The 24,681-nt window shown below is 40.9% G+C and overlaps 1 protein-coding gene across 1 annotated transcript; it reads right to left on the bottom strand.

The window, feature by feature from the left end:
* Window positions 1–12,854: 12,854 nt before the first annotated feature.
* Window positions 12,855–24,643, bottom strand: LOC143279376 (ribonuclease P protein subunit p30-like). Its single transcript, XM_076583411.1, has 11 exons — window positions 24,562–24,643; window positions 23,295–23,368; window positions 22,252–22,311; window positions 21,268–21,342; window positions 19,036–19,101; window positions 18,345–18,434; window positions 17,315–17,431; window positions 15,888–15,917; window positions 15,065–15,102; window positions 14,577–14,656; window positions 12,855–13,018 (listed from the first exon to the last, which is right to left on the bottom strand). The coding sequence occupies exons 1-11, from the start codon at window positions 24,635–24,637 to the stop codon at window positions 12,867–12,869; spliced, it is 858 nt and encodes a 285-aa protein (XP_076439526.1). The 5' UTR covers window positions 24,638–24,643; the 3' UTR covers window positions 12,855–12,866.
* Between the last annotated feature and the right edge of the window lie 38 nt (window positions 24,644–24,681).

Here is a 24,681-nt window from a genome sequence, read left to right as displayed (position 1 = left end):
CTTTTACATCCTATCAGTCGAGGTGGTGAATTTATATACAATATTCACTGTGTCTGAGGCTCAGTATAGCAGGGCAGGGACTTGTCCTCTGCTTGGATGTCACAGGACATTGTGTTTAACCTAGGCCTCACGGGGCAATGAACTCATATCCATTGTGTCTATAGGGTTCGACACTGATAGGAAGGCGGGGCCCAATCCTCTCCTTTTGCTATTATAACCTGCGCCGACCGAAGTCGGGTACCCATGGAGTGTGGAAAATCGGAGTAAAGTGTCTTTCCCAAGGACACAACACACCATGCCCAAACAGGGCTTCGAATCCTTATCGCAGGTGAGCATTCGCTCAGAAATGCAGCACCAGCTCGAATCTGACCCCCTCAAAAAACAAACAAACAAACATATCAAGGGCTGTCACGGGTGTTATAAACTTTACAGCCATTCCTCAAAGTTTCAAAAAATTTATATTTGTTCTGTGCATGATAAATGTTCAGTGTGTTCTGCTCAGCCATTTTCATCAGGTAAGGTGTGCTCTGTCTCTTGATTCAGTGTCTGGTTCTGACTCGATTCTGCCACGGTGCGCCCTGTAGTTTCAGTTTCAGTTCAGTTAAGGATGCGCATCATTGCGTTCGGGCATATTCATATATGCCATACCACATCTGCTGGGCAGATGCCTGACCACCAGCTGAGCATTAGCCAGTGCGCTGGTCAAGCCTTGAATGCATTCATAATTATATATGTTTGTGTACCCATCAGAGTGGATTTCTTTTGTAGAAGTTTGCCAGAGGACAACACAGACGTTGCCATGGGTTCTTTTTCAGTGAGCTACTTAAGTGCACATTGCACACGGGACCTCAGTTTATCGTCTCATCCGAACGACTAGACGTTCGGTCTTTGATTTTCCAAACTTGGGAGAAACTAACCCAAAACTGTTGGGGTGGGTGGGTGGGGCGGGGGGTTCAGGTCATGTGTGTCGCAGACGTGTGCAGGATCGGCCGGAACCTGTCTCTGATTGGAGCCGACTCAGTCCGGCCCTGGCTCCCCGATAGCGGCACCGGGTGGCAGTACTGGCGCCTGCTGCTGGCGCTGTTCTTCACGTACGGCGTGCTGCACTGCCTGGCCCTGCTGGCCCTGGAGGCACTCCTCATGTGGCCCATGGAGAGGAGCAACGGATGGTTCCCAGTCTTCTTCGTCTTCACCGTGTGCGGAGTGGCCAGCCAGATCGTGAGTGGGAGGGGTGGGTGTGGGGTGGTTGGAGGGGGTTGGTGGTGGTGTGGGGGTGGTGGGGTGAGGTTGATATTTGTGTCGCGCGCGCGCGTGTGTGTGTGTGTGTGTGTGTGTGTGTGTGTGTTGCGGTGCCTGTGTTGTGTTGTGTTTTAGTGTATTGTGTTGTATTCTGTCATACCATATCATATATCACATCACATTATATCACATCAAGACATATTATTAGTAGTAGTAGAAGTAGTGTTGTTGTTGTTTTATTATTTTAAAATTTTGTTTTATTTTTTATTTTTTTATTTTATTTTTTTATTATTATTATTATTGTTGTTGTTGTATTACATTGTAATTATTACATTATATTGCATTATGTTGATGAAAGGTCCCATCACCTTTTCATGGAGTGATGCGAAGAGGCCAAGAGGTAACGTGTCCGCCTAGGAAGCGAGAGAATCTGAGCGCACTGGTTCGAATCTCACGGTCGCCAGTATTTTCTCCCCCTCCACTAAACTTTGAGTGGTGGTCTGGACGCTAGTCATTCGGATGAGATGATAAACCGAGGTCCCGTGTGCAGCATGCACTTAGCGCATGTAAAAGAACCCAAGGCAAACAAAATTCTGTAGAAAAATCCGCTTCCACAGGAAAACAAATAAAGCTGCTGGCAGAAAAAAAATACGAATAAAAAAAGGAGAAAAAAAAGGTGGCACTCTAAGTGTAGCGACGCGCTCTCGCTGAGGAGAGCAACCCGCATTTCCCACAGAAAATCTATTGTGACAAAGGAGTAATACAATGTTACGTTATGTTATATTTTACTATGTGATATCATCTCATAATTATTATGATATTTTGTTTTATTTTATTTCAACACAACAGATTTCTTCGTGCCAAATTCAGGCTGCTCTCTGAAGAGAGAGACACAGTTGCTACAATGCAGTGCCACACGTGTGTGTGTGTGTGTGTGTGTGTGTGTGTGTTTTCTTCTGTCTGAAAGTGTATTTATTTCATTATCGAAGTGGATTTCGCTGTAGAATTTTGCCAGCGATCCCGGCAAGCCATGCCTGGCAATGGACTAAAATTAGACTGATTTTTCAGGACACAAGGATGGAAGACTGCAGGATTGTATATCCAGCTGGATTTTAAAAATCCGTATATGCAGTGCCACACGCGTGCGTGCGTACGTGCGTGTGTGTGTTCTTCTGTCTGAAAGTGTATTTATTTCATTATCGAAGTGGATTTCGCTGTAGAATTTTGCCAGCGATCCCCAAGCCATGCCTGGCAATGGACTAAAATTAGATTGATTTTTCAGGACACAAGGACAGAAGACTGCAGGATTGTATATCCAGCTGCATTTTAAAAGAAAAGTATTTTCAGATTTTATACTAATGTACCCGAGTGGTGTGCCCCTTACATACCACTCGGGTACACTAACAAAATGCACCACGTATTCAAGAAACAGTGTACTTGATACATGAAAAGAAAATATTCACAGCACATACACAACAAACGGAATTCCAAACAGTTGTAACCAAACCAGATTCCATACATTTGCCAAACGTCTTTCAAAACAGACTGAAAGTTTTATACACCAACACAAAACCAAACAAAACAAAAAGAAGAAAGAAAAAAAGGAATATCCATGTTCTATTTCACCACTTTGTTTTTGTTTTTTTCCCCAGTTGTTTGATTGTATTTTACAGTGAAATGAAACCCCTTAATTGTTGAATTGTATTGGTCAAGGGCTTTATTGATAAAATTCCAAGACTTTTCCAGCCTTTGAAATAATGGTTCTCTCTCCTTGTTTTCCCCAAGACTTTATCACCCCCCCCTCCCCAAACCCCTCCCTCCCCAACCCCTCCCCCGCCCCACAGACCTCCATCCTGACTCTGTTTGTGAACCCTGAAAGATACGGACGTTAAAGATACTGCAATCCATGTCAGCAATTGGTGGGTTATGGAAACTGACAAGAACATACCCAGTATGCACACCCCCGAAAACCGGCGGAGTATGGCTGCCTACATGGCGGGGTAAATAAACAAAACGGTCATACACGTAAAACGTTACATGGCTGCCAAAATGTGTATGTGTGCGTGCCTGAAATCTGATTGAATGACATACTGAGGAAACGAATGATGAGTGCCCAGTGGCAGCCGTCAGTCGGCTCTACCCAGCAGGTAGGCAGCCTGTTGTACAAATGACTCCGTGTTTGTAAAGCGCTTAGAGCTTGGTCTCCGACTGAGGATAGGAGCTATATAAGAATCCATGTCAATCAATCAATCAATCAATCAAAAAAGAAAGAGAGTATGTGTGTACAGGTGGCATACTCGAACAAAAAATGACGAATCTCGGTTACACAGTTTACTCTGCCTCTAAGTCATACAACATGTCATAAGCTTTGCATGGTATTAAGCTGTCCTCTATTTGTAATAATCTGAGTCAGTAACGGATACATCTAACTGCTGAAACTAAATATAACGGATATCTATTGGTTTCACCATAAACTAAAATCATTTGGGCGTTTCCTATCTACACTTAGAAATTTCTTCAAAACGAAGGTATGTACTGATTCACAATGAACGGCAGCTTTGTCTAAACCCCATTCAGAACTGTATTGCGCTTCAGGAAGTACCTGTGCATCAAATAGTTTGATAAATAAATCAAAAGAAATGTTACTGAGCATAATATGCAACTTTTTCATTACACTAACCAAAGAACCCTGAAAGAAAGAGAAGAGTCGATGTGTGTGCAGGTGGCCTGCACGGCTCAGCCCTACGTGCCCCACGTGGGAAGCACAGGTGGGGTGGCCGGGCTGGTCGGGGAGGCGGCCGTGGAGCTGAAGCAAGCATGGATCTTGCTGGAACACCCTGGGCACGAGGTCCTCAAGCTGGCCTCCTACCTCGTGGTGCTCCTGGTGATGGGCCTCCTGCCCTTCGTCAGTCTGCTGGGCAGTCTGGCTGGATGTGTCTGCGGGGCCGCCTGCGCGTTCATCTGCATGCCCTACCTGACGTTTAACAAGTGAGTTGGGGAAGGGGTAAGAACACTCAGCTGTCTCACTCTTTCTCTCTGTGTCTGTCATTCGTGCGCGCGCGTGTGTGTGTGTGCGTGTGTGTGTGTGGAATATAAATGCAATTGTGTTTTTCATTTTCACTATATTTTTGTATATGCATTTTGTTGTTGGTGGTGCTGCTTTTCATCTGCTTGTTTCTTCTCTCTCTCTCTCTGCTATAGTTTTTTTTTCGATTTTTTTGCATTGATGGCTTGATGTAAAAAACTAACTGTTCCATATTCAATTTACCATCATGACATGAAGCCTTGTCTTCGTTATGTCTTGCTTTTGATGAGAGAGTTGGGAAAGGATTCGAAACACACTGGGCTAGTGGTGTTGGCGCTGGGCCGTCTGCCTGAAGCCGGCTGATCTAAGTTCTTCGTCAGACAGATTATTCCATTCCACTGTTGTTCTGATAGAGAAAGAGTTATTATATTATTCGGCGTTTGATGGCTGCACTACAAAACATCTGCTGCTGTTTGTTGCTGAGCGTTCGACGAAGTTTTGTTTGATACAGTCCCTGTATAGTCTAGGCTGAACATGACGCTTGTCGTTTTAGGTGGCTTTAAAATTCTCTCTGGTGAATGTGCTGCCACCGACCCCTCAACCACTCGACTGAAGAAGGTCAGCCTGAAGCCTTGATGTCTGTCTTGGAGGCTCTGGAGCTGGAGGCCCTGCAGCATGGTTGTCCTACTGCCCCTCTCCTTGCAACTCTTCCTGCAGTATGGTTGTCATACTGCCCTCTCCCCGCAATATGGTTGTCATACTGCCCCTCTCCTTGCCCCTCTCCCTGCAGCATGGCTGTCCTACTGTCCCTCTCCCCGCAGTATGGTTGTCATACTGCCCCTCTCCTTGCCCCTCTCCCTGCAGTATGGTTGTCCTACTGCCCCTCTCCTTGCCCCTCTCCCTGCAGCATGGCTGTCACACTCCCCTCTCCCTGCAGTATGGTTGTCCTACTGCCCCTCCCCCCGCAATATGGTTGTCATACTGCCCATCTCCTTGCCCCTCTTCCTGCAGCATGGCTGTCCTACTGTCCCTCTCCCTGCAGCATGGCTGTCCTACTGTCCCTCTCCCTGCAGTATGGTTGTCATACTGCCCCTCTTTCTGCAGTATGGTTGTCATACTGCCCCTCTCCTTGCCCCTCTCCTTGTCCCTGCAGTATGGTTGTCATACTGCCCCTCTTTCTGCAGTATGGTTGTCATACTGCCCCTCTCCTTGCCCCTCTCCCCGCAGGATGGCTGTCCTACTGCCCCTCTCCCTGCAGTATGGTTGTCATACTGCCCCTCTCTCTGCAGTATGGTTGTCATACTGCCCCTCTCCTTGCCCCTCTCCCCGCAGTATGGTTGTCATACTACCCTCTCCTTGCCCCTCTTCCTGCAGCATGGCTGTCCTACTGCCCCTCTCCCTGCAGTATGGCTGTCCTACTGCCCCTCTTCTTGCCCCTCTTCCTGCAGTATGGCTGTCCTACTGCCCCTCTCCTTGCCCCTCTTCCTGCAGTATGGCTGTCCTACTGCCCCTATCCTTGCCCCTTTTCCTGCAGCATGGCTGTCCTACTGCCCCTTTCCTTGCCCCTCTCCCTGCAGCATGGTTGTCATACTGCCCTCTCCCTGCAGCATGGCTGTCCTACTGCCCTCTCCCTGCAACATGGTTGTCCTACTGCCCCTCTTTTTGCCCCTCTCCCTGCAGCATGGCTGTCATACTGCCCCTCTCCCTGCAGCATGGCTGTCACACTGCCCCTCTCCCTGCCCCTCTCCCTGTAGCATGGCTGTCACACTGCCCCTCTCCCTGCCCCTCTCCCTGTAGCATGGCTGTCATACAGCCCCTGTCCTTGGAGTGGTAGTCCCCAGCTATGAAGCGGGCAGCATGATGTTGGACACACTCCAGTCTGTCGATGTTGCCCTGATGGTATGAGTCCCATACAATCGCCCCATATTCCACAATGGATCTGGCGAAGGTGATGTATGTTGTTCTCTTACAGTGCATGGGACAGTGGCGTAGGTTCCGTCACAAGAAGCCCAGGGTAGTGTTGGCTTTCTTGGTGGTGTTTGTGATGTGGTGGCGCCATTTGAGGTCGTCAGATATCAGGACACCTAAGTATGGGGTTTGTCCACTTCCTGCAGAATTTCCAATTTCATCACTAAGACCTCACTGCTCATGCTGCATACCTGGGAGGAGGTCGATGTAAAGTGTTTTGTATTTGGAATTCAGTTTTAAGAGAGAAAGAGAGAGAGAGAGAGATTCAGTTTGTAACTGCATTGCTTCATGGTGCACTCTGGTTACATTACATTTAGTTTGGGCTTTTTTTTCTTGTACAAATAAATTTCACAAACTTCAACCATAACTACTTCGAGAACTTGGTGCCTGCTCAGATCTGACATTTTTTTTTCTTTTTCAATATGATGAAACTTTATATTGTAATGATATAACAACTTATTGTGAGTGCATTCTGTGATTTTTCACTTTGTCATACACTAGCATTCATGATATGGAGAACTGACTGAGAGATGGATTTAGAAGATGTATGTGACTTGTTTAAGTAGTGGGGTTGGTTTTGAGTATTGTGATATGGTTTTAAGTATTATATTGGTGTCAAGTATTGTAAAGTGATATGTGCATCATTTATAAGTACTGTGATGCATGATAGATACAATGGGTGTTGTATGTGAGATGTTGTTTTTTGTGTGTATGAACATAAATTAGCATTTGAGAGATGTTTGTTGGATATCTGTGCAGGGTCATTCATGTTAGTGTTTAAATGCATGTTTTACATGTCAGTTTTTACATTGTACAGCACAAGTGGGCATGTTTTACATTGCATTGCATTGCATTGAATTGTATTACTCTTTTGTCACAACAGATTTCCCTGTACAACACTTGGGCTGCTCTCCCCAGGGAGAGCATGTCACTACAGTGAAAGCTCAACCTTTTCTTTTCTGCCTGCAAAAGTATTTGTTTACCTATCAAAGTGGATCTTTCTTCAGACTTTTGCAAGAGACAACCCTTTTGTTGATGTAGGTTCTTTTACATGTGCTAATTGCATGCTGCACATGGGACCTTGATTTATGATCTCATTTGAATGACTAGCACCCAGACCATCTCCCAAGGTCTAATGGATGGGGAGAAAATACTGGTGAGTGTGGGAATCAAACTGGTGCACTCAGATTCTCTCGCTTACAAGGAAGATGCAGTACCACATGCCACCACTCTGGAATGGTGCTGTGTAAATTATTATCATTATCATTATTATGAAGAAGAATTGTACACATGCACATATGAGAAAAACTAAAAGAAGCTGGCTGCTGTGTCGGTCAGACGTGATAAGGCCCGCAAGCGACTGCTGATGATGGCTGGTGGTATGGTGCTGTTCATATTCTTCACTGTCACGCTCATCACCTTCGACAGACTGCAGCCCCACCCCTGTCAGGCCTGCCGCCGTGTGGAGTGTCTCTCCTTCACTGACGACATGTGTAACCACTGGGACCTGCTGGGCTGACGCCCACAATCCAACTCAGTACATCTTGCAGTGCACGCAAGTTGTTATTCTTTTACGGTGTGAGACATACTTTGTTGATGTGATCTTTTTATGCTGCTTCTATATTTTTAACTTGGGGGATGGGGAGGAGGTGGGAAAATGGCTGAATGGTTAACCCTACGAGCCCTGACCACTGCTTTACCGATGGTGGGGAGGGGTGGCATAATGCCTTACCACCGGTTGAGCGGTGCATAAACACTTGTCATGTTTTGCTATTGGTTGACTTATATTGAAGAGCCAATCAGAAAAACCGTAATATTCTGATGTCAGCGAACATAGTATCAACATTGCCACACCTTTTCACTGTGTTTTGTGCATGTGCTTTGGATAAAAAAGATCGATTTCTACCATTAAGCGTGCAGTATCAACCCGACATGCCTCCTTTGATCAACTGATTCTGCATGCTCAGATTCATTTTCAACATCACTATCTGTAGCAAAATCATCCGATTCGAATTCTACCTCACTATCAGAGTAATCATTGTCATACTCTACTTCCGATAAATCATCAAGCATATCAATTACTTGCTGCGTTGTATACAGTTGTTTTCTCGCACATTTTGTCCCTGATTTCTGCCCTGATGGGCCAGGTTGAGACTCTGCACGCTTCAAGTGTTTACGCACCGCTCAACCGGTGGCTGGGCATAATGTCATTTTTCTCTGCCACCGGTAAAGCGGTGGTCAGGGCTCAAAGGGTTTAATACTAATTATTTGCAAATTTTGGCTCAGGAGCTCAGGCAGAAGGGTTTAAAATTACTCAGGAACTCAGGGCTCAAAGGGTTAAGACGCTCACTTATCTGCCAGTACAGAGAATCCGTGAGGGTCTGGGTTCAGATCCTGCTCTCGCCATTTCTCCCATGTTTGACTGGAAAATCAAACTGAGCGTCTAGTCATTCTGATGAGACGATATACCAAGGTCCCGTGTGCAGCACGCCCTTGGTGCACTGAAAAAGAAACCATGGCAACGAGAGTGTTGTCCTCTGGCAAAATTCTGTAGAAAAAATTCCCTCTGATAGGTGTACAAATTATGGATGCACTCAAGGCCTGACTAAGTGCATTGGGTTATGCTGCTGGTCAGGCATGTGCCCAGCAGATGTGGTGTGTAGTGTATATGGATTTGTCAGAACACTTTGACGCCTCCTTGAGAAACTGAAACCGTTTTAATTTGGTTTTGACTTAAACGTGGACTGAGCGAGACTTGAGTGAACTGGTTCACTAGATGTTGTTTTGATCAACCTTTTAACATCATTTCGTTCTATTTCTGTCAAGCTATCACCTCTTACAAGGACACACGCAGACCCTGCTTGGAAAGAAGAAAGGAAGAGGAGGAAAATCCAAGACATCACAGCAACCGACCCAGGACAGACTTTCCATTGCAGCCGCTGCAGATTTACCTGCCTGTCCCAAACTGGCCTCATCAGCCATCAGCCAGCCTGCAGCAGATGTGGACATCCACCTTCCTAAATCTTTCTTTCGTGAAGCCAAGCCGTGAATCAACCTTTTAACAGTATTCTGTGTTCTCTTTGGCTGGTTTTAGGAACTGACAGGTGATCAGCCTTGAAATGGCCCACTTGTGTTTGGCTAGGCTGTAAGCAGCAACTGATTTGATTTGAAGTAAGTTATTCCAGACCTGAAAAGACTTCTGTACGGTTCACAGAGAAACCAACAATTAAGTTGGCGTAATTATTCCAGACTTCAACTGAAAGGATTTCTTTGCAGTTGGCTGGGCAACAATCAACTGATTTAATTTGACGTAGTTATGCCAGACATGAAAAGGCTTCTGTATGGTTCACTGGGCAACAGTTTATTTGATTCGACACAGTTATTCCAGACATGAAAAGGCTTCTTTATGTTTCACTGGGCAACAAACAATTTATTTGATTCAACACAGTTAATCCAGACCTCAACTGAAAGGATTTCTTTGTGGTTGGCTGGGCAACAAGCAATTGATTTGATTGAAAGTAGATATTCCAGACAGTCTGACCTGAAAAGGCTTCTTTTCCGTTCACTGGGCAACAAACAATTGATTTGATTTGACACAGTTATTCCAGACCTCACCTGAAAGGATTTCTTTGTGGTTGGGTGGGTAACAGGCAATTGATTCGACGTAGTTATTCCAGACCTGAAAGGACTTCTTTGCCGTTGTCTGGGCAATACAGAACATGATTTGATTTTATTTGAAGTAATTATTCTACTTATCACTTCATTCCTGACCAGAGCAGCCACACTGGTTTCTGTGAACCAGCCGTACAACGGATGAGTGCAGTGTCAAAATTGTACACCACACACAAAACCCACACCGTCTCATCAAAGCAAGCTCAGTCCCCTTGAAAACGCTGCTGAAAAATGTAGTGGTTAAATCCAACAAAGTTAAAAGCACACACTGAGAATAAAGGTGACTGATAAAGTGAAACTGAAAGTGCTCACTGCAGTGTGGAAATATCCACACTTGGTCCAAGAGGAGTAACCGTGTGTTGCAAATAAACCACTACTCAGGGTACAGACTGTTAACTCACTCAATACGGCCAGTCCTCTCTTCTTCTCTTCACAGACCCTTCAGATGTCCAGTGGGTGTCTGAATGAACCAGCCTTTAGCTTCCGTCGTCAGAATTCTCTGTCAACGTTCACCTGTTCAGTATAAGAGCCTTCCGCTTGCAGTATTTTGATGATGGTATTTGGCGTGAAACGCTGTTAACGTCGTCTCTTTCGCCGTTCGTATGGAGAGAGTTAATACAGACCTGTTTATCACTATACTTTGTTAACAGTAATAGGCACAGCAAAAAAACAGAAATCTGAAGCAACAAAACAGTAACTGTGGGTATAATTTCCGAATGTTTTCCAGTACCGCTGCTTTGGACCGGCTATGAATGGCATTTCCTTTAGTGGCATACCACCACCTTCATCCTCAATTGCATGTACCTGAATCAGTGAATGTTTTAGTATCGTGAAGTGTGAAGTGTTTTGGTTATCCGCCTGAGAAAATGGCACCTCTTTCAGCAGAAATGAAAATAAGATTGCGCAGATCCAGATGCACTATGCATTAAAAGCCAAAGCAAAACATTGGGTCAGAAACAAAATAAAGCACCTACTTTTTAAATTTGTACTACAAATGGTTACAAAATCATAATTTGCTTACAGCAGATTAACTGTGTAAATTGATTTAACTACTTATCTTTTTATTTACTTTCATATGTTATTTTACTTCATTTTTTGTCATAAAGATAAATAAATAAAAACCTGTCTCTGTTCATGGACATTTGGGTCAACATTAGTTTCTTTTATATCATTTACCACCAAAAAAAGAAAGAAAAAAGTCCCATTCAAATAATGATAGCAGTTTCAGTTTCAGTTTCAGTAGCTCAAGGAGGCGTCACTGCGTTCGGACAAAACCATATACGCTACACCACATCTGCCAAGCAGATGCCTGACCAGCAGCGTAACCCAACGCGCTTAGTCAGGCCTTGGGAAAAAAAAAAAAAAAAAAAAAAAAAAAAAAAAAAAAAACACACACACAACCACACACACACAAAAAACCAAAAAAAAAACAACAAACAAACAAAAAAAAAAAAAAAAACCAAACAAAAAAAACAAAAAACAAAAACAAAAAAAAAACGGGGGAATAAATAATAGATAAGCTTGCATAAATAAATAAATAAATAATAATTATAATATAGAAAAAGGTAGTAGTAATAATATTAGTAATACTAATAAAATGATAATAATAAAACATAAATAAATAAATAAATAAGACAACAATGGTGATAAATAAGCAAATAAATGTAAAAAATGAAGACACACATTCACACATACACCCACACATGCATAACAGAAATGCACCAGACATGCAGTTTCACATATATGAAAGCACAGTCAAATACATATAAACGTACATGAGCTCCAACACACACACACACACACGCATTACCGTGCACCTCCTCTACCCCCCTCCTCCACACACTCATTTCTAGTCTAAGTATCGCAGCTTCCACGGCACACACACACACACAAACACAAACACACACTCACAGAGATGAACACTTACTTGTACAAGCACATATGAAAGCACAGTCAAATACATATAAACGTACATGAGCTCCAACACACACACACACACATTACCTTGCACCTCCTCTACCCCCTCCTCCACACGCTCATTTCTAGTCTACGTATCGCAGCTTCCACGGCACACACACACACACACAAACACACACTCACAGAGATGAACACTTACTTGTACAAGCACACACACATACGCCCATATCTCCCACCCCCAACTCCACACACGTACATACAAAGATATATATATATATATATATATATATATACACGTTCCAATATCCTGTTGCTCCCACAGTGTAGGCATGCATACACTCACATACCTCATCCTCTACCCCACCTCCCCCTGCACTCCCACCTCCCCTCACACACACACACACACGTACACATATCTCTCCTGACACTTGTGATAGCAGAGAATTAGGAATACTTTTAAAAATCAGTTTTGCTCATGTGTGTAAATAAAATATGTGTGTGTTGTCAGCAGCTCTGCTGTCCATGTGTGTTCATCTGTGTCTCTGTCTATATATACATGTTTGTGTGTATCCACAGTGAACTTCAACTTTTTCAGGTGCCACCATCTCCAGACATCAAATTTGGAATGCTTTTTGAATGACAGTAGAAACAAAAATGAGATTTTGTGGTAAAGTACCATAATTTAAAAAAACAAAACAAAAAAAACTGAAAACCTGTATCAGAATTAAGTGGGTTTTGTTTGCGGTTACACAAAAAGAAAAAAAAAAGAAAGCAATAGTTGTAACAGTCTTAAGATTAATATTCAGCTTTAACGAGAGAGAGAAAAAAAAAAGGAGACAAACCATTGTAAAATTTTAAAGATTGAAACTTTTTTTTTATTCACAAGTCATCAATAGTCACAGCTTCACTGCCACCTCATGCAAACCAAACTCCCTCATTCGGAATCACACAACAGACATATACACAAGCCATCCCCGCCCCCCCAGCCCCACCCCCCAGCTCCCCTATACCCTCCCTCCCAACCCTCCAACGCTTTCACAAAACTTCACGTCTTTTGTTTCTTCTGTGGTGGAGGGTCAACCTGTTGACCGGTGGACACGGGCGCTGTGTGCTCGCTGTGCAGGACCCACTGGTCTCCAGGGGACAGCTGCGACGACTTCACCACACTCACCACCGACTTGGCAATCTTCCTTGCCTCTGAAACCACAGGCAACACCAGCGATAGTGACGATAATAAAGTATTCGTATAGCGCTGAATTCTTGCTGTGCACAGACAAAGCTAAAGTGCTTACACACCAGTCATTCAAATGCATGCACAGTTCTGATTCAGACGGGTGGGAAATGAAATTATACACACTTCAAGTAGACAGCTAGAGAAACCGTAGACCGGGATGTGGGAGGCGGGGAAAGAGGCAGGATTTAAGGTCGGACTTGAAAGAACCAAGTGCGGAGATTTGATGGAGCTCATTTCAAGTGAAAGGTCCAGAGACAGAAAATTTGCACAGCCAACTGCAGAGTGTTTGAATCTGGGAACGCAGAAGCAGTGTTGATGTCAAGCTGATCAAACAGAGAGAGAGAGATGGGGTATAGAGGTGAAGGCAGTCACAGAGATAGGAAGGGGCAGATTTGATTATATCTCTTATCAATTTTAATAAGTGATCAATGCTTCATGATTTAGTTCACCTCTCTTATGTTAACAAGAAAATGTTTTAACTTTGTATCGCCAAGACCACTTTTTTTCTGATCATATGCTTCAGTATGTAAGCAAAGCAAGCACAGCAAAAAAGAGAAAAATATTTATTAGTATGTGATGCAAAAGAAAAGATAGGGAAGATGTGTCAATTCATTTTAGTTGTTTGAATTGAAAATAGATGACAACACTCACTTTCAGAAAATGGTATTTTCGTTTCATTAGAATGATTGTTTCCTTAATTCTCTAACAAGGCTAACATGCATTACAATGCATGATCCTGAATGTCTGCAATTTACTTCTTACACACATATACTGGGAGACAAAAACAGGTTTGTTCATATGTTCGTGAACAGTTAAAAAGGTTCAAAGTCACATAGCGTTTCACAGCCACATGTGCACTGAATTAATATCCACTGTGTCCTGGAATCTGCGCAAGAAGATGGGTCTAATCTTCTCCTTTCACCGTTTTAACCTTCCCCAGCTGCGTCAGGTAACCATTTACACATGAGTAAAGTGCTCTTCCAAAGGAGTTTAGGACAACACCAGCCTCGAACCCTGTTTGAACCTTCAACACTGGATCCATGTCCAACGCCTAATCAACTCTGCCATGGTGCCACCCATACACAGTAGACGTCTGGAAAAGTCTCCAACTTCAACCCACCAGCCTTGGCCAAGTCCAACTTCGAACCGAAGCGGTCGGAAGTCTGATCCACAATCAGCTCAGGTATTTATGTCCCCTGCCCTTTTGTTGTTGTTGTTGACACTGATTAATCTGAACAATTTTATTCTGTAATATACAAGTTCAACAATTACAGTACAATACAGTGAACTTACTGCCAAAGGTAACCTAGTAAAAACTAAACAGTAGACTTGGGTGAACAGACCTTTGTGTAAAGAGGTACACACACACACACACACACACACACACACACAGAGTAATACAAAAAGATTGCACAACATGATGACTTCACATAACTTGGTCACCGGGTGGCAGGAGCGGTATGGTAAGCAAGCCTGCAGGTGAGAAGATGATGCAAGTCGACACAAACCAAACCAACTGACCTGCATGCTTCAACACAGCCCTGCAGTTTCTGCTGATTGCGTTTTTGCTCTGGGCCTGGGAGAGGCCAAACAACAGCCCTCTGATCCAAGGTTAAGGAAAAACACATGTACTTGTGTCAGTGATGTCTCTAAAAGTAAAACAATGTTTTGACTTTTCTATACATGTCAGTATGCTTAAGTTGCTCGTGACTAAAACCAATTTTTCTAAGTTTCAGTTTCAGAAGGTGTTAGAACATGTCACACCACATCTGCTATAAAAAAGAAGAAGAAAAACAAAAGTCACATAAACCCAAAGTACTGATCAGGGCAATTCTGCTGAAGAATCATGATTTATTCAAGTTACTGCATTCTCTTGATGTCACCACTTGTCTGTAAACAATTTGTATTGTATTGTACTGTATTGTGTCACTCTTTGCCACAACACATTTTTCTGTGGCAGTCATCAAAACAGTAACAAAAAAGATCTGCATGCAGAAGAAAAAGGATACAAATTGATGATGTCATATGGGCCTCGCATTTCAATTGCCTGGAAAGAAAAAGCACAGAACTGTTACATTCCTTGCATGAAAAAAAAAATCCAAAACAAACAAACAAAAAAAAACACACACAAAAAACATCAAAGTAAGAATTCTTACTTCCACAGTTCTATACATATTCTGTTGGCTTAATCATGAAACAATGATAATCATGATAATGCTTACAGTTACACTGATAGTGCAGCATGTAAACATTTGGTCTACGCAGATTCAACAGTCTTTCAATGTCACACAAACATATTTATATCACCTGTAAATGAAACTCTCAACCCAAATGTTCTAAACTCTTTTCACCTTGAGTGAAGCACATGATTCTGAGCTTGTGCATCTAAGCAGGTACATATTGTGGATAGATATATTTTTTAAACAAAAGTGATCAAAGAGAATGCCATGATCCATCTCTCAAAATATAATTTTACACACAAATCTCTGTCTCTTTCTCTGTTTCTCAATCACTCTATCTCTCTGTGTTCCTGCACAAGTAAAAACATGTCTGTGAGTATGCAAGCATGGGTATTGTTCAATTCGAATTGAAAGTTTAGATTTAAAACAGGTGTGCAAATCAGACCGAAGTGTGAGAGAGTCCACTGATGACATTTCAAAATTTCACTGAAGACAGAAGCTGAGTTCTTGTCAAAAGGATATAAAACAGCACATCACAAACTATCCATGCAACCCAACATTACATCATGGAATACAAATATACAATATTCACAGTATAGATTTCTCTCAAAACTGTCAGTTCAAAACAAAGAGGAAAATCACTTCTACTCACCTTCTCACAGCCACTGCTGATTATGAGATTCTGAAACAAACGTTGGTCATTTATGAAACAAATTCAATTAAAAATTGAGAAACATGGCACAAGTACAGCATCAAGTCATAGAAAATGACCGAAATTGTCTTAGTGGGTGGGATGGACACAGGTTTCAGTGGTTTAGGGGAGGCACAGACGGCTTATTAACCACCTGTATCCTGCTGACAAGTATTTGAACTTTTTCCTCTTGGAACTGCGTTACTGTTGTTCATCAAAATCAGTGACACCAGTGATAAGAACACAAACAGCCACGACTGCCTTTCAGACTTGTGCCACACTGTCCTAATTTCATCAAGATTAACCAGTCAAGGGGCTAAACTCTGGAACAGAATGGACACTCAGAAATGTAAATTCACTGATGTCTGCATGGTAAAAATTTATCGCCCCTGTAAATTTACTTCTTTCTCTTTATGGGACAAACCTATTGTGGTATTTGGAAAAAATATGTGCAATTGTCTGCCAATTTGAGTCCAAATGAACAAGCAAAGAAATCTCTGCAAATTTCTGGCATATCTAACATCTTGGGTCAAGTTAAATGGCAGACATTATAAAAGGAACACAAAGAAAAAATACCTGCAGTGCTTATCAACTTCACGATAAAAAACAGCACAAAATTATTCTGTTCATGTTCCAGCCAACCACAAGGCCCATATCTGGGCTGAAATCATGTCAAAACACACTTGATAACACCATGATAACAGACATCTAAACAGCATACACTCAAAGTAGACATGAATAGTTCTGTCATGATACTACACCATAACTGTTTGGAAAAAATACATGTACAGAACATGCATATAAACATATCTACAGAAAATTTAAATACTGAGAAAAAAAACCCCAAAATAGAGGTACAAGATGGCCAGAATAGTCAGAGTCAATATTCTTATTGCAGTAAGTTAAAAGTGAAATAATTGCGCTCATGTTATTCCAATATTTTCAAAAGCGTATGCAGTTACTTAAAAGCATAATAATTCCCCTCCAAGTCAAAGGTGCACACAGTAAGTTAAAAGTGTTATAACTACGTTCCTGTTATTTCAACATTTTCAAAGTCGAAGGCGCACACGGTAAGTTAAAAGTGTTATAACTACGTTCATATTATTCCAACATTTTCAAAGTCAAAGGCGCACACATTTACTTGAAAGTGTAATAACTATGTTCCTCTTATTCCAACATTTTCAATGGCGCACACAGTTAGTCAGAAGTGTAATAACTTTGTTTCTGTTATTCCAACATTTTCAAAGGCGCACACAGTTAAAAGTGCAATGACTGCACTCCTGTAGTTTCTCCATTTTTAAAGTCAAAGGCACACACAGTTAAAATCGTAAGAATTGCACTTTTGTTATTCCAATATTTTCAAAGTCAACAAACCACAGAACACCCACCTTGCCTTTGCATATGGAGCAAAGCTTCAATGCCGAACTGATTGTGTTCTGACGGAAGCTGCTGTCTCTCACGGCTGGGCTGTACAGGATTTCAAAGTGAATACCCCTCTCCATTGCCTGCAATCATACCACCACCACCACCACCACCATCATCAACTTTCTTTCAGCTACATGCTACCTTGCCATTTAATCCCTTGACTGCTGCTGATGAGTATGCTCGTCAGTGATGGGCTGTCACCTCACTGAGGTAAGACAGAGCTTACAGGTCAGGATGTCAGTGAAGGGCTGTCACATCACTGAGGTAAGACAGAGCTTACAGGTCAGGATGTCAGTGAAGGGCTGTCACCTCACTGAGGTAAGACAGAGCTCACAGGTCAGGATGTCAGTCACTATTCTGTATCTGGAGTTCTTCCTCTCGGAACTGTGTTATCTTTATTGAGAAAAATCAGTCAGGCTATTGAAAAGTTCACAAAAGTAGTAACCACACTTCATTCTAATGCTACACTGATCTCATTCTACAATGTTCCAAAGTTAAAAAGATTCATTACTGACTGATACATGGCTTTTGAAATTTATAAACAGTATCTGGATTGAATTTATATATCACAGTTTATTCAAAAGCTATATAAAACAAACCAAATGAAAGAGTTGCTGGACTGGGTTTTTTGTAATGAACTAATCTGATACACGCTGGGTGCAGCTTTCTCTTGACCTACTGAGTTAGCTCCCTTCCCCTGAGGAACATGCCAGTGCACAGAGGAAGAGCGAAAACATCTGAAACAAGAGAGATAACATTCAGAAAAAAAAAAGAAAGTTAACAAAGATAGGAAAAATGGACAGAAAACAAAGGTCACAGGAAAGGGGAAACTTCTCTCACAGATTTTCCTTTGAACTGAAAGATGGCCAAAGCTTCCCCTTGCGTGAGCCAGCACACACATCCACACGCACATCTTACACAACTACTGAAGCAATACACTTACATCAAGAACGTTTGCTACTAACTAATAATCAAATATTGAATAATACTTGCCAAGTGAACTAGTGGCCTTTTGATGTGGAAGGGTAGTTTCTCTGTCAAATCCAGTACAATGATGTCCACTTCGAGAGTACCACATGCCAACTAAATTGAGAGAGAAAAAACAACAACAAAGTAGAATCGTCATAAATATATACAGATTATTATAAATATAAACAGTGCATCAACCACAACAGGTTAAACAATAATACTGACCAACAGTACTACGACCAAAGACACAGAACATTTGTCTCTCTGAAAAATATTGACCACAATCAATGTAATACATGTCAACTGGATAGCAATGAGGAAGCATATTCCATGAAGAATGGGGAAAGTTATTTTCTGTATGTTTATAAAAAGTGTATTCAGTATATACTGCACTGCATATACATGTAGAGAAACACACACATGCTTACAAATGTATGCTTGATACATTTAGATATATATATATATATATATATATATATATATATATATATATATATATATATATATATATATATATAAAGAAAACTTCCATGTTTCTTTAAAAAATTGTTGGAGCATTACAAAGGTGCATGAATTCATGAAGAAAAAAAAATCCATCCACACCTTTTCTCACTTTTCCAGTTATCAGACGTACATAAGACTGCTTTCATAATCATCTACACCAACACATATCCATTCTGGCACAGACATTCTATCGCTCACTGAACTGACTTACTTTGAATGCTGTTTCATTGACAGGCTGGACAGCAAGCAGATCAAATGCTTGCACCTCAGCAGAGGTCTGTTCAAAACAACAAAATAGATACCTTCAACGTTTTTTTTTATTCACAATGTGTACATTACTAACCACAGTCAATAAAGAAATAAAAATAATGTACCTCAAACCAGACAGATAAACCCTTTATACTTAACCCCTTGACTGCTGACCACTGGTAAAGGGAGACCAGCGTGCTATGCACTCGATGTGCAACCAGCACTTTGAGTACTCTTTTTGCGGTGAAATCGATTTTGCTGAAAATAAGCAATGAAATCCCAAGAGGAAGAAGTCCAAATCAGTGAAGGGCTGAAAACCTGGTCCAAATCAGGAGAATGGTGACTGAAAACCTGGTCCAAATCAGGAGAACGGCGACTGAAAACGTGATCCAAATCAGAAGAATGGTGACTGAAAACCTGGTCCAAATCAGGTGAACGGTGACTGAAAACCTGGTCCAAATCAGAAGGAGAATGGTTGAAAACCTGGTCCAAATCAGAAGGAGAATGGTGACTGAAAACCTGATCCAAATCAGGAGAATGGTGACTGAAAACCTGGTCCAAATCAGGAGAATGGTGACTGAAAACCTGGTCCAAATCAGAAGGAGAATGGTGACTGAAAACCTGGTCCAAATCAGGAGAATGGTGACTGAAAACCTGGTCCAAGTCAGAAGGAGAATGGTGACTGAAAACCTGGTCCAAATCAGAAGGAGAATGGTGACTGAAAACCTGGTCCAAATCAGAAGGAGAATGGTGACTGAAAACCTGGTCCAAATCAGAAGGAGAATGATGACTGAAAACCTGGTCCAAATCAGAAGCACTGCGACTGTAAACCCAGTCCAAATCAGAATAGTGACTGTAATTAAGTGTAAACCAAGTCAAAAATCAGAAGATTTCAGTTTCAGTAGTTCAAGGAGGCGTCACTGCATTCGGACAAATCCATATACGCTACACCACATCTGCCAAGCAGATGCCTGACCAGCAGCGTAACCCAACGCGCTTAGTCAGGCCTTGAGATCAGAAGAAGGATGGTGACTGTAAACCTAGTCTGAATCAGAAGAAGAAAGGTGAAGAAAGGTCTAATCTCAGTGAGGTAACAGCCCTTCAGACTCAGTGACTTCACTGATGAGCATTCTCATCAGCAACATTCAATGGGTTTACAAAAAAACCAACAACAACAACTGAAGCAAAATAAAACGAAAAACAGAAGAGTGACAAGAAAAAACTGAACCCCAAAGGATTATTTGCTTATTTCTCCATCCCAGTCAAGGGAGCTAAGTGCTGACCACTGCCAACACACCTGCAGCAACTGATGGCCATTTCATCCTGCAAAGACTCACCAGGCTTGTGATCCCTTGTTCCATACTGCACATCTCTAAACACCACCCCAATCTGAGGGACTTCCTCAAAATTATTCTCTTTTTTTTTTCCAATATAAAATTTTGTACAAGCTCCAAGTGGAATTGCGATACTGTTTCATTATCACTTTTAATCTCTTGAATATGGAAAAGCACCCCCCCCATCCCCCCCCTCCCCCATCATCCACCTATAAAAAAACAAAAACAACATACTTACACTCTCAAGCTCACCCCCAACACATGCTGTATTAAAACTGAACATTTTACAAGAAAGAGAATTCTGAAGCAAGTTCAGAAGGTTAGAAATGAAAAGTGTCAAACATGTTATTTCCACAGTTAGCACATTAGATGGGGAACAAAATAGGGTTTCAAAATAATCTAATGCTTTGAACCAACGATGTTTGTAAAATCAGACATTGGTGAGTTAAATTCTTGACACAGATTTTCATGAAAGCTCTGTTGCTAAGTGATTCATGCATGTACAGTGACCTTAGAACTCTGTCTTCTTTTCTTAAATTCATTTTTTAATGGCTAAGATGAATTTCTCCAAACAACAGACATCACAAGCCAGTATCTTAGCTTAAAATTATTTACAAGCATGGTTCAGACAATGAAGTTTTCATTGATACGAATACCTCAGACATGCTGACTGAATATTTACTTAATCTACCAATTCACAATCATTGCACTAATGGGTCATTTACTGCCACAGCCAGCATTTGGTAATCACATTAAATCTTCCTTCCCTTCATTCACATTTTCTCTCTCTCTCTCTCTCTCTCTCTCTCTCTCTCTCTCTCTTTATTAAGTAGACAAACCCCCAGCAGTCAAATACTCACAAGTTTATGTGTGTTTGTTGTGTCGTCAAGCAGTGCTGTCAGTCTGGAAAACTGTTTCAGCTTTCTGCCTTCCGCCTTGACATAACATCAAACATAAACATCAGCAAAAACAAAACATAAATAAAAAACAAAACAAAAAAAAGAAAAAGATTTAAACTAAAGCACAACAATGGATTCCTGCCATAAAGTGTCCACAAACTTAAAAGGACCAATTCCTAAACAAAACAAACTTTATAAAAAAAAAGATTAAAAAAAACACACAAAAAACCCAAACCTTTTCGAGTCATTCAACTTTTTTTCTTTTCTTTTTTTAACAACATTAAATCAAATCAACAGTACTAATGAGGGAGCAATGGCAAAGATTTGAATGTATCCCAAATTCCATTATTTTTACAGTGAAGTCTGATCAACACAAGTTTCTACTTCCTGGCGGGAAAAAAGCTCAACCAATGTTTGTGTTGAAAACAAAAGAAATAGAAAAATGTCGGTGAGAAATGCAAAATTTGCTTGTGTAAACCAGGACATTGTATAATCTATACTGGATTCCACTGTACATTTAATTTACATAATCTTTATTTGAACTTGTCATGTACAGTGTATATGTACACATACATACATACATACATACATATACATATATATATATATCTGAAAAGATAAAACATCAAACTTGCTTCAGAGTTTAGTCTACTGAGGATGAACATATTTTGTCAATTCATGTGCAGATTAATTATGTTACCTGATATATTAAAATATTCCATGGTATTCATCCACATACATCATTTTTTATCAATTCAAACACACACACACACACACACACACTCACGTATGCAAGCACATACCCACGCATGCAAGCGGACACACACACACACACACACACACACACACAAACATGCACACACACTTTGACCACCACTAACTAAACTAAGCATACTATTGGATATGATGCATGTACATGTCATACATGTCACACTTTCAACCTACCTTTAACAGCTGTTGTGTATGCTCATCCAGAGTCACTTGTTCAGGTAATTTTATTGATGACTGGAACACACACAGAAAATCACCCATCAAAAGTTCTATGTCTGTACAGGATTCATGCTTTCTATCAAAATTGTAGCACAAATATTCAAATACAATAGAATGAACTGTCATGTCCATGACTGTATGTGACTGACTGCAGCCAGCCAACAATGTGTAACCATGTTTCAAATGTGTACCTTTACAATGTTACACAACAGTCAGTCCAGCAATGACAGAAATCACAAAGGGCCACAAACACTTGCTGACTTTGCAACCATGCTCTGTCCACTGGGGGCAATATGGCAAAAACAGGTGTTGGACTTCTGATCTAGTGATCACATGCAATCAGGAGGCCCTGTTTCAGCATTAGTGTTGTGTCCTTGGGAAAGGAAACTCCATTTCCCTCATTTCACCCAGGTGTGAATATGTACCGGATGCCCTTCTGTGCCAATGCCATAACACAGTGGATATTATAATAATTATATATATATATATATATATATATATATATATATAAAATTCACTGCCCTGATGGCCATAAAAGGCTATGGTACCATTAACCTCTGGCAGTCGCTCACTTGACAAAATGGAAAGTTCTTAATCTTTTTGTGCTGTTCAACTGTATGATCAATCATGACAATTTCCTTGCTCTTCTGACCAGGAACAATGAGAAAAATAACAAATATGTTTGTTTTTATTGTAGTTTTCTAAAATCAAATTATTGGTTTAACAACCATTGGTTCAGGCCATGTTGAACTCCAGGAGTCTGCAAGAAAAAAAAAATTGCTATTGCTATCCATGGGTGCACACACACACACACACACACACACACACACACACACACAAGCACACACTGAGATCAATTTACATCAGACACATCTCCCTGATTTTAATATTGTGTGATTTCAAAAGCCAAAAAATAAAAAATATAAAAATAATAATAATAAAAATAAAAAGAATAAAATAATAATAATAAAGGGTTTAAAAAAACCCAAAAAACCCACCTGTTCCTGTTGCTTCTTCCCTTTGCCTTTTAAGTCCGTGATGAGCGTGTTTACTGCAAGCCAGTCAAAACCCACTGAAACATTAAAGCAACATAATAATCAACAAATTAGTGAATTGATATCAGAGATAAGTTAGTGCAGGTTTACACTGATCTGAGATAATTTAAAAGGTCATTCAGAAATGCACAGTCATATTTGCTGACATCTGGTATGTTAACGATTTTACTGAAAGTGAAAGCTGTTTTTTTCTTGCCATTGGTAACAGAAAATTTTTATCATTTAACAGTGACATGCATAAGAGAAAGATATCATAATTATAGTATACTATCCCTGATGTTTTTCTCTCAATAGTTTTGACACTGTATCTGTATGATTGAATTGACACCAGACTTCATGTATTCCCATTTCCTGTACAAAAATGTGACTTCTGAGTTGTGAGACAAAAATGAAAAGCACTGCGACACACTACCTCACCAACTCTGAATCTAATTTTCATTATAAAAAATTATATAAAAAAAAAAAAGCTCTCAACACTTCCCCACCCTTGTTTTTTGTTTGTTTGTTTTTGTTTTGTTGTTTGTTTTGTTTTGGGTTTGTTTTTTTTTGTTTTGTTTTGTTTTGTTTTTGTTTTTTTTTTTGTTTGTTTTTGTTGTTTGGTTGTTGTTGTTGTTGTTGTTGTTTTTTTGGTTGTTGTTTTTTTTTTTTTTTGGGGGGGGGGGGTTGTTTTGTTGTTGTTGTTGTTGTTTTTTTTTTTTGTTTTGTTTTTTTTATACTTTATTTTCTTGTTCATTGGACGCAATGCAAATCAGATCCTCATTACGGTCAACTTGCCCATTCACCCCCACCTCCCCCTCTCCCACTTGCCCCTCCCCTCCTGCTCTGCATCAAACGTGAACATGAACCGTTAAACGTCGTCTGTTGCTTAACACTGATCATCGTGACGAGTAATACTCACCACTGCTTGTTGACGCAAGCAAGTTTGACATGCCATTCCTATCAACTGCATTGAGAGCGTTGAGTTGGACCATCTTGGATAACAAAAATTATGAAATATAAGCGCAGCCTGACTACATATTCCGATTATTTGGTATGTATCAAAACTATTATCTTTGTTTTGATTTAGCAACCCTGTTTTTAATGAATGACGAGCACTGCTTGTCTTTCTTGCTTCATGGGCTGTATACATCTATGATTTTATAAACTGTTCCACGCATTTATTTCTGTGCCCAAAAAGGTGCAATAAAGTCAGAAATGTCATGCTACATACGCTGTACTGCAGTCTGAAAAACGTCCTGGATTTGATTATCCACCGAAGTCACATGGAGATCTCCGAAGGCTGCCATTTTGTTTTGTCACTGCTGAACTGCGACAGAGGATGTAGATTTAT

This window comes from Babylonia areolata, chromosome 2 (genome assembly GCF_041734735.1).
Source record: "Babylonia areolata isolate BAREFJ2019XMU chromosome 2, ASM4173473v1, whole genome shotgun sequence".
Classification (NCBI taxonomy): domain Eukaryota; kingdom Metazoa; phylum Mollusca; class Gastropoda; order Neogastropoda; family Buccinidae; genus Babylonia; species Babylonia areolata.
Note: the sequence above shows the minus strand (reverse complement) of the source record. Positions and strands in the feature narration are given on the sequence as shown.

Excerpts from the sequence above, each read along its gene's own strand:
- LOC143279376 (XM_076583411.1), bottom strand. The coding sequence starts at position 24,637 with ATGGCAGCCTTCGGAGATCTCCATGTGACTTCGGTGGATAATCAAATC. Across the intron at positions 15,103-15,887 it reads TCAGCAGTGGCTGTGAGAAG|GCAATTGAAATGCGAGGCCC; the intron begins GTGAGTAGAAGT and ends TTTTCTTTCCAG. Across the intron at positions 14,657-15,064 it reads CCATATGACATCATCAATTT|AGGGCTGTTGTTTGGCCTCT; the intron begins GTATCCTTTTTC and ends ACCTTGGATCAG.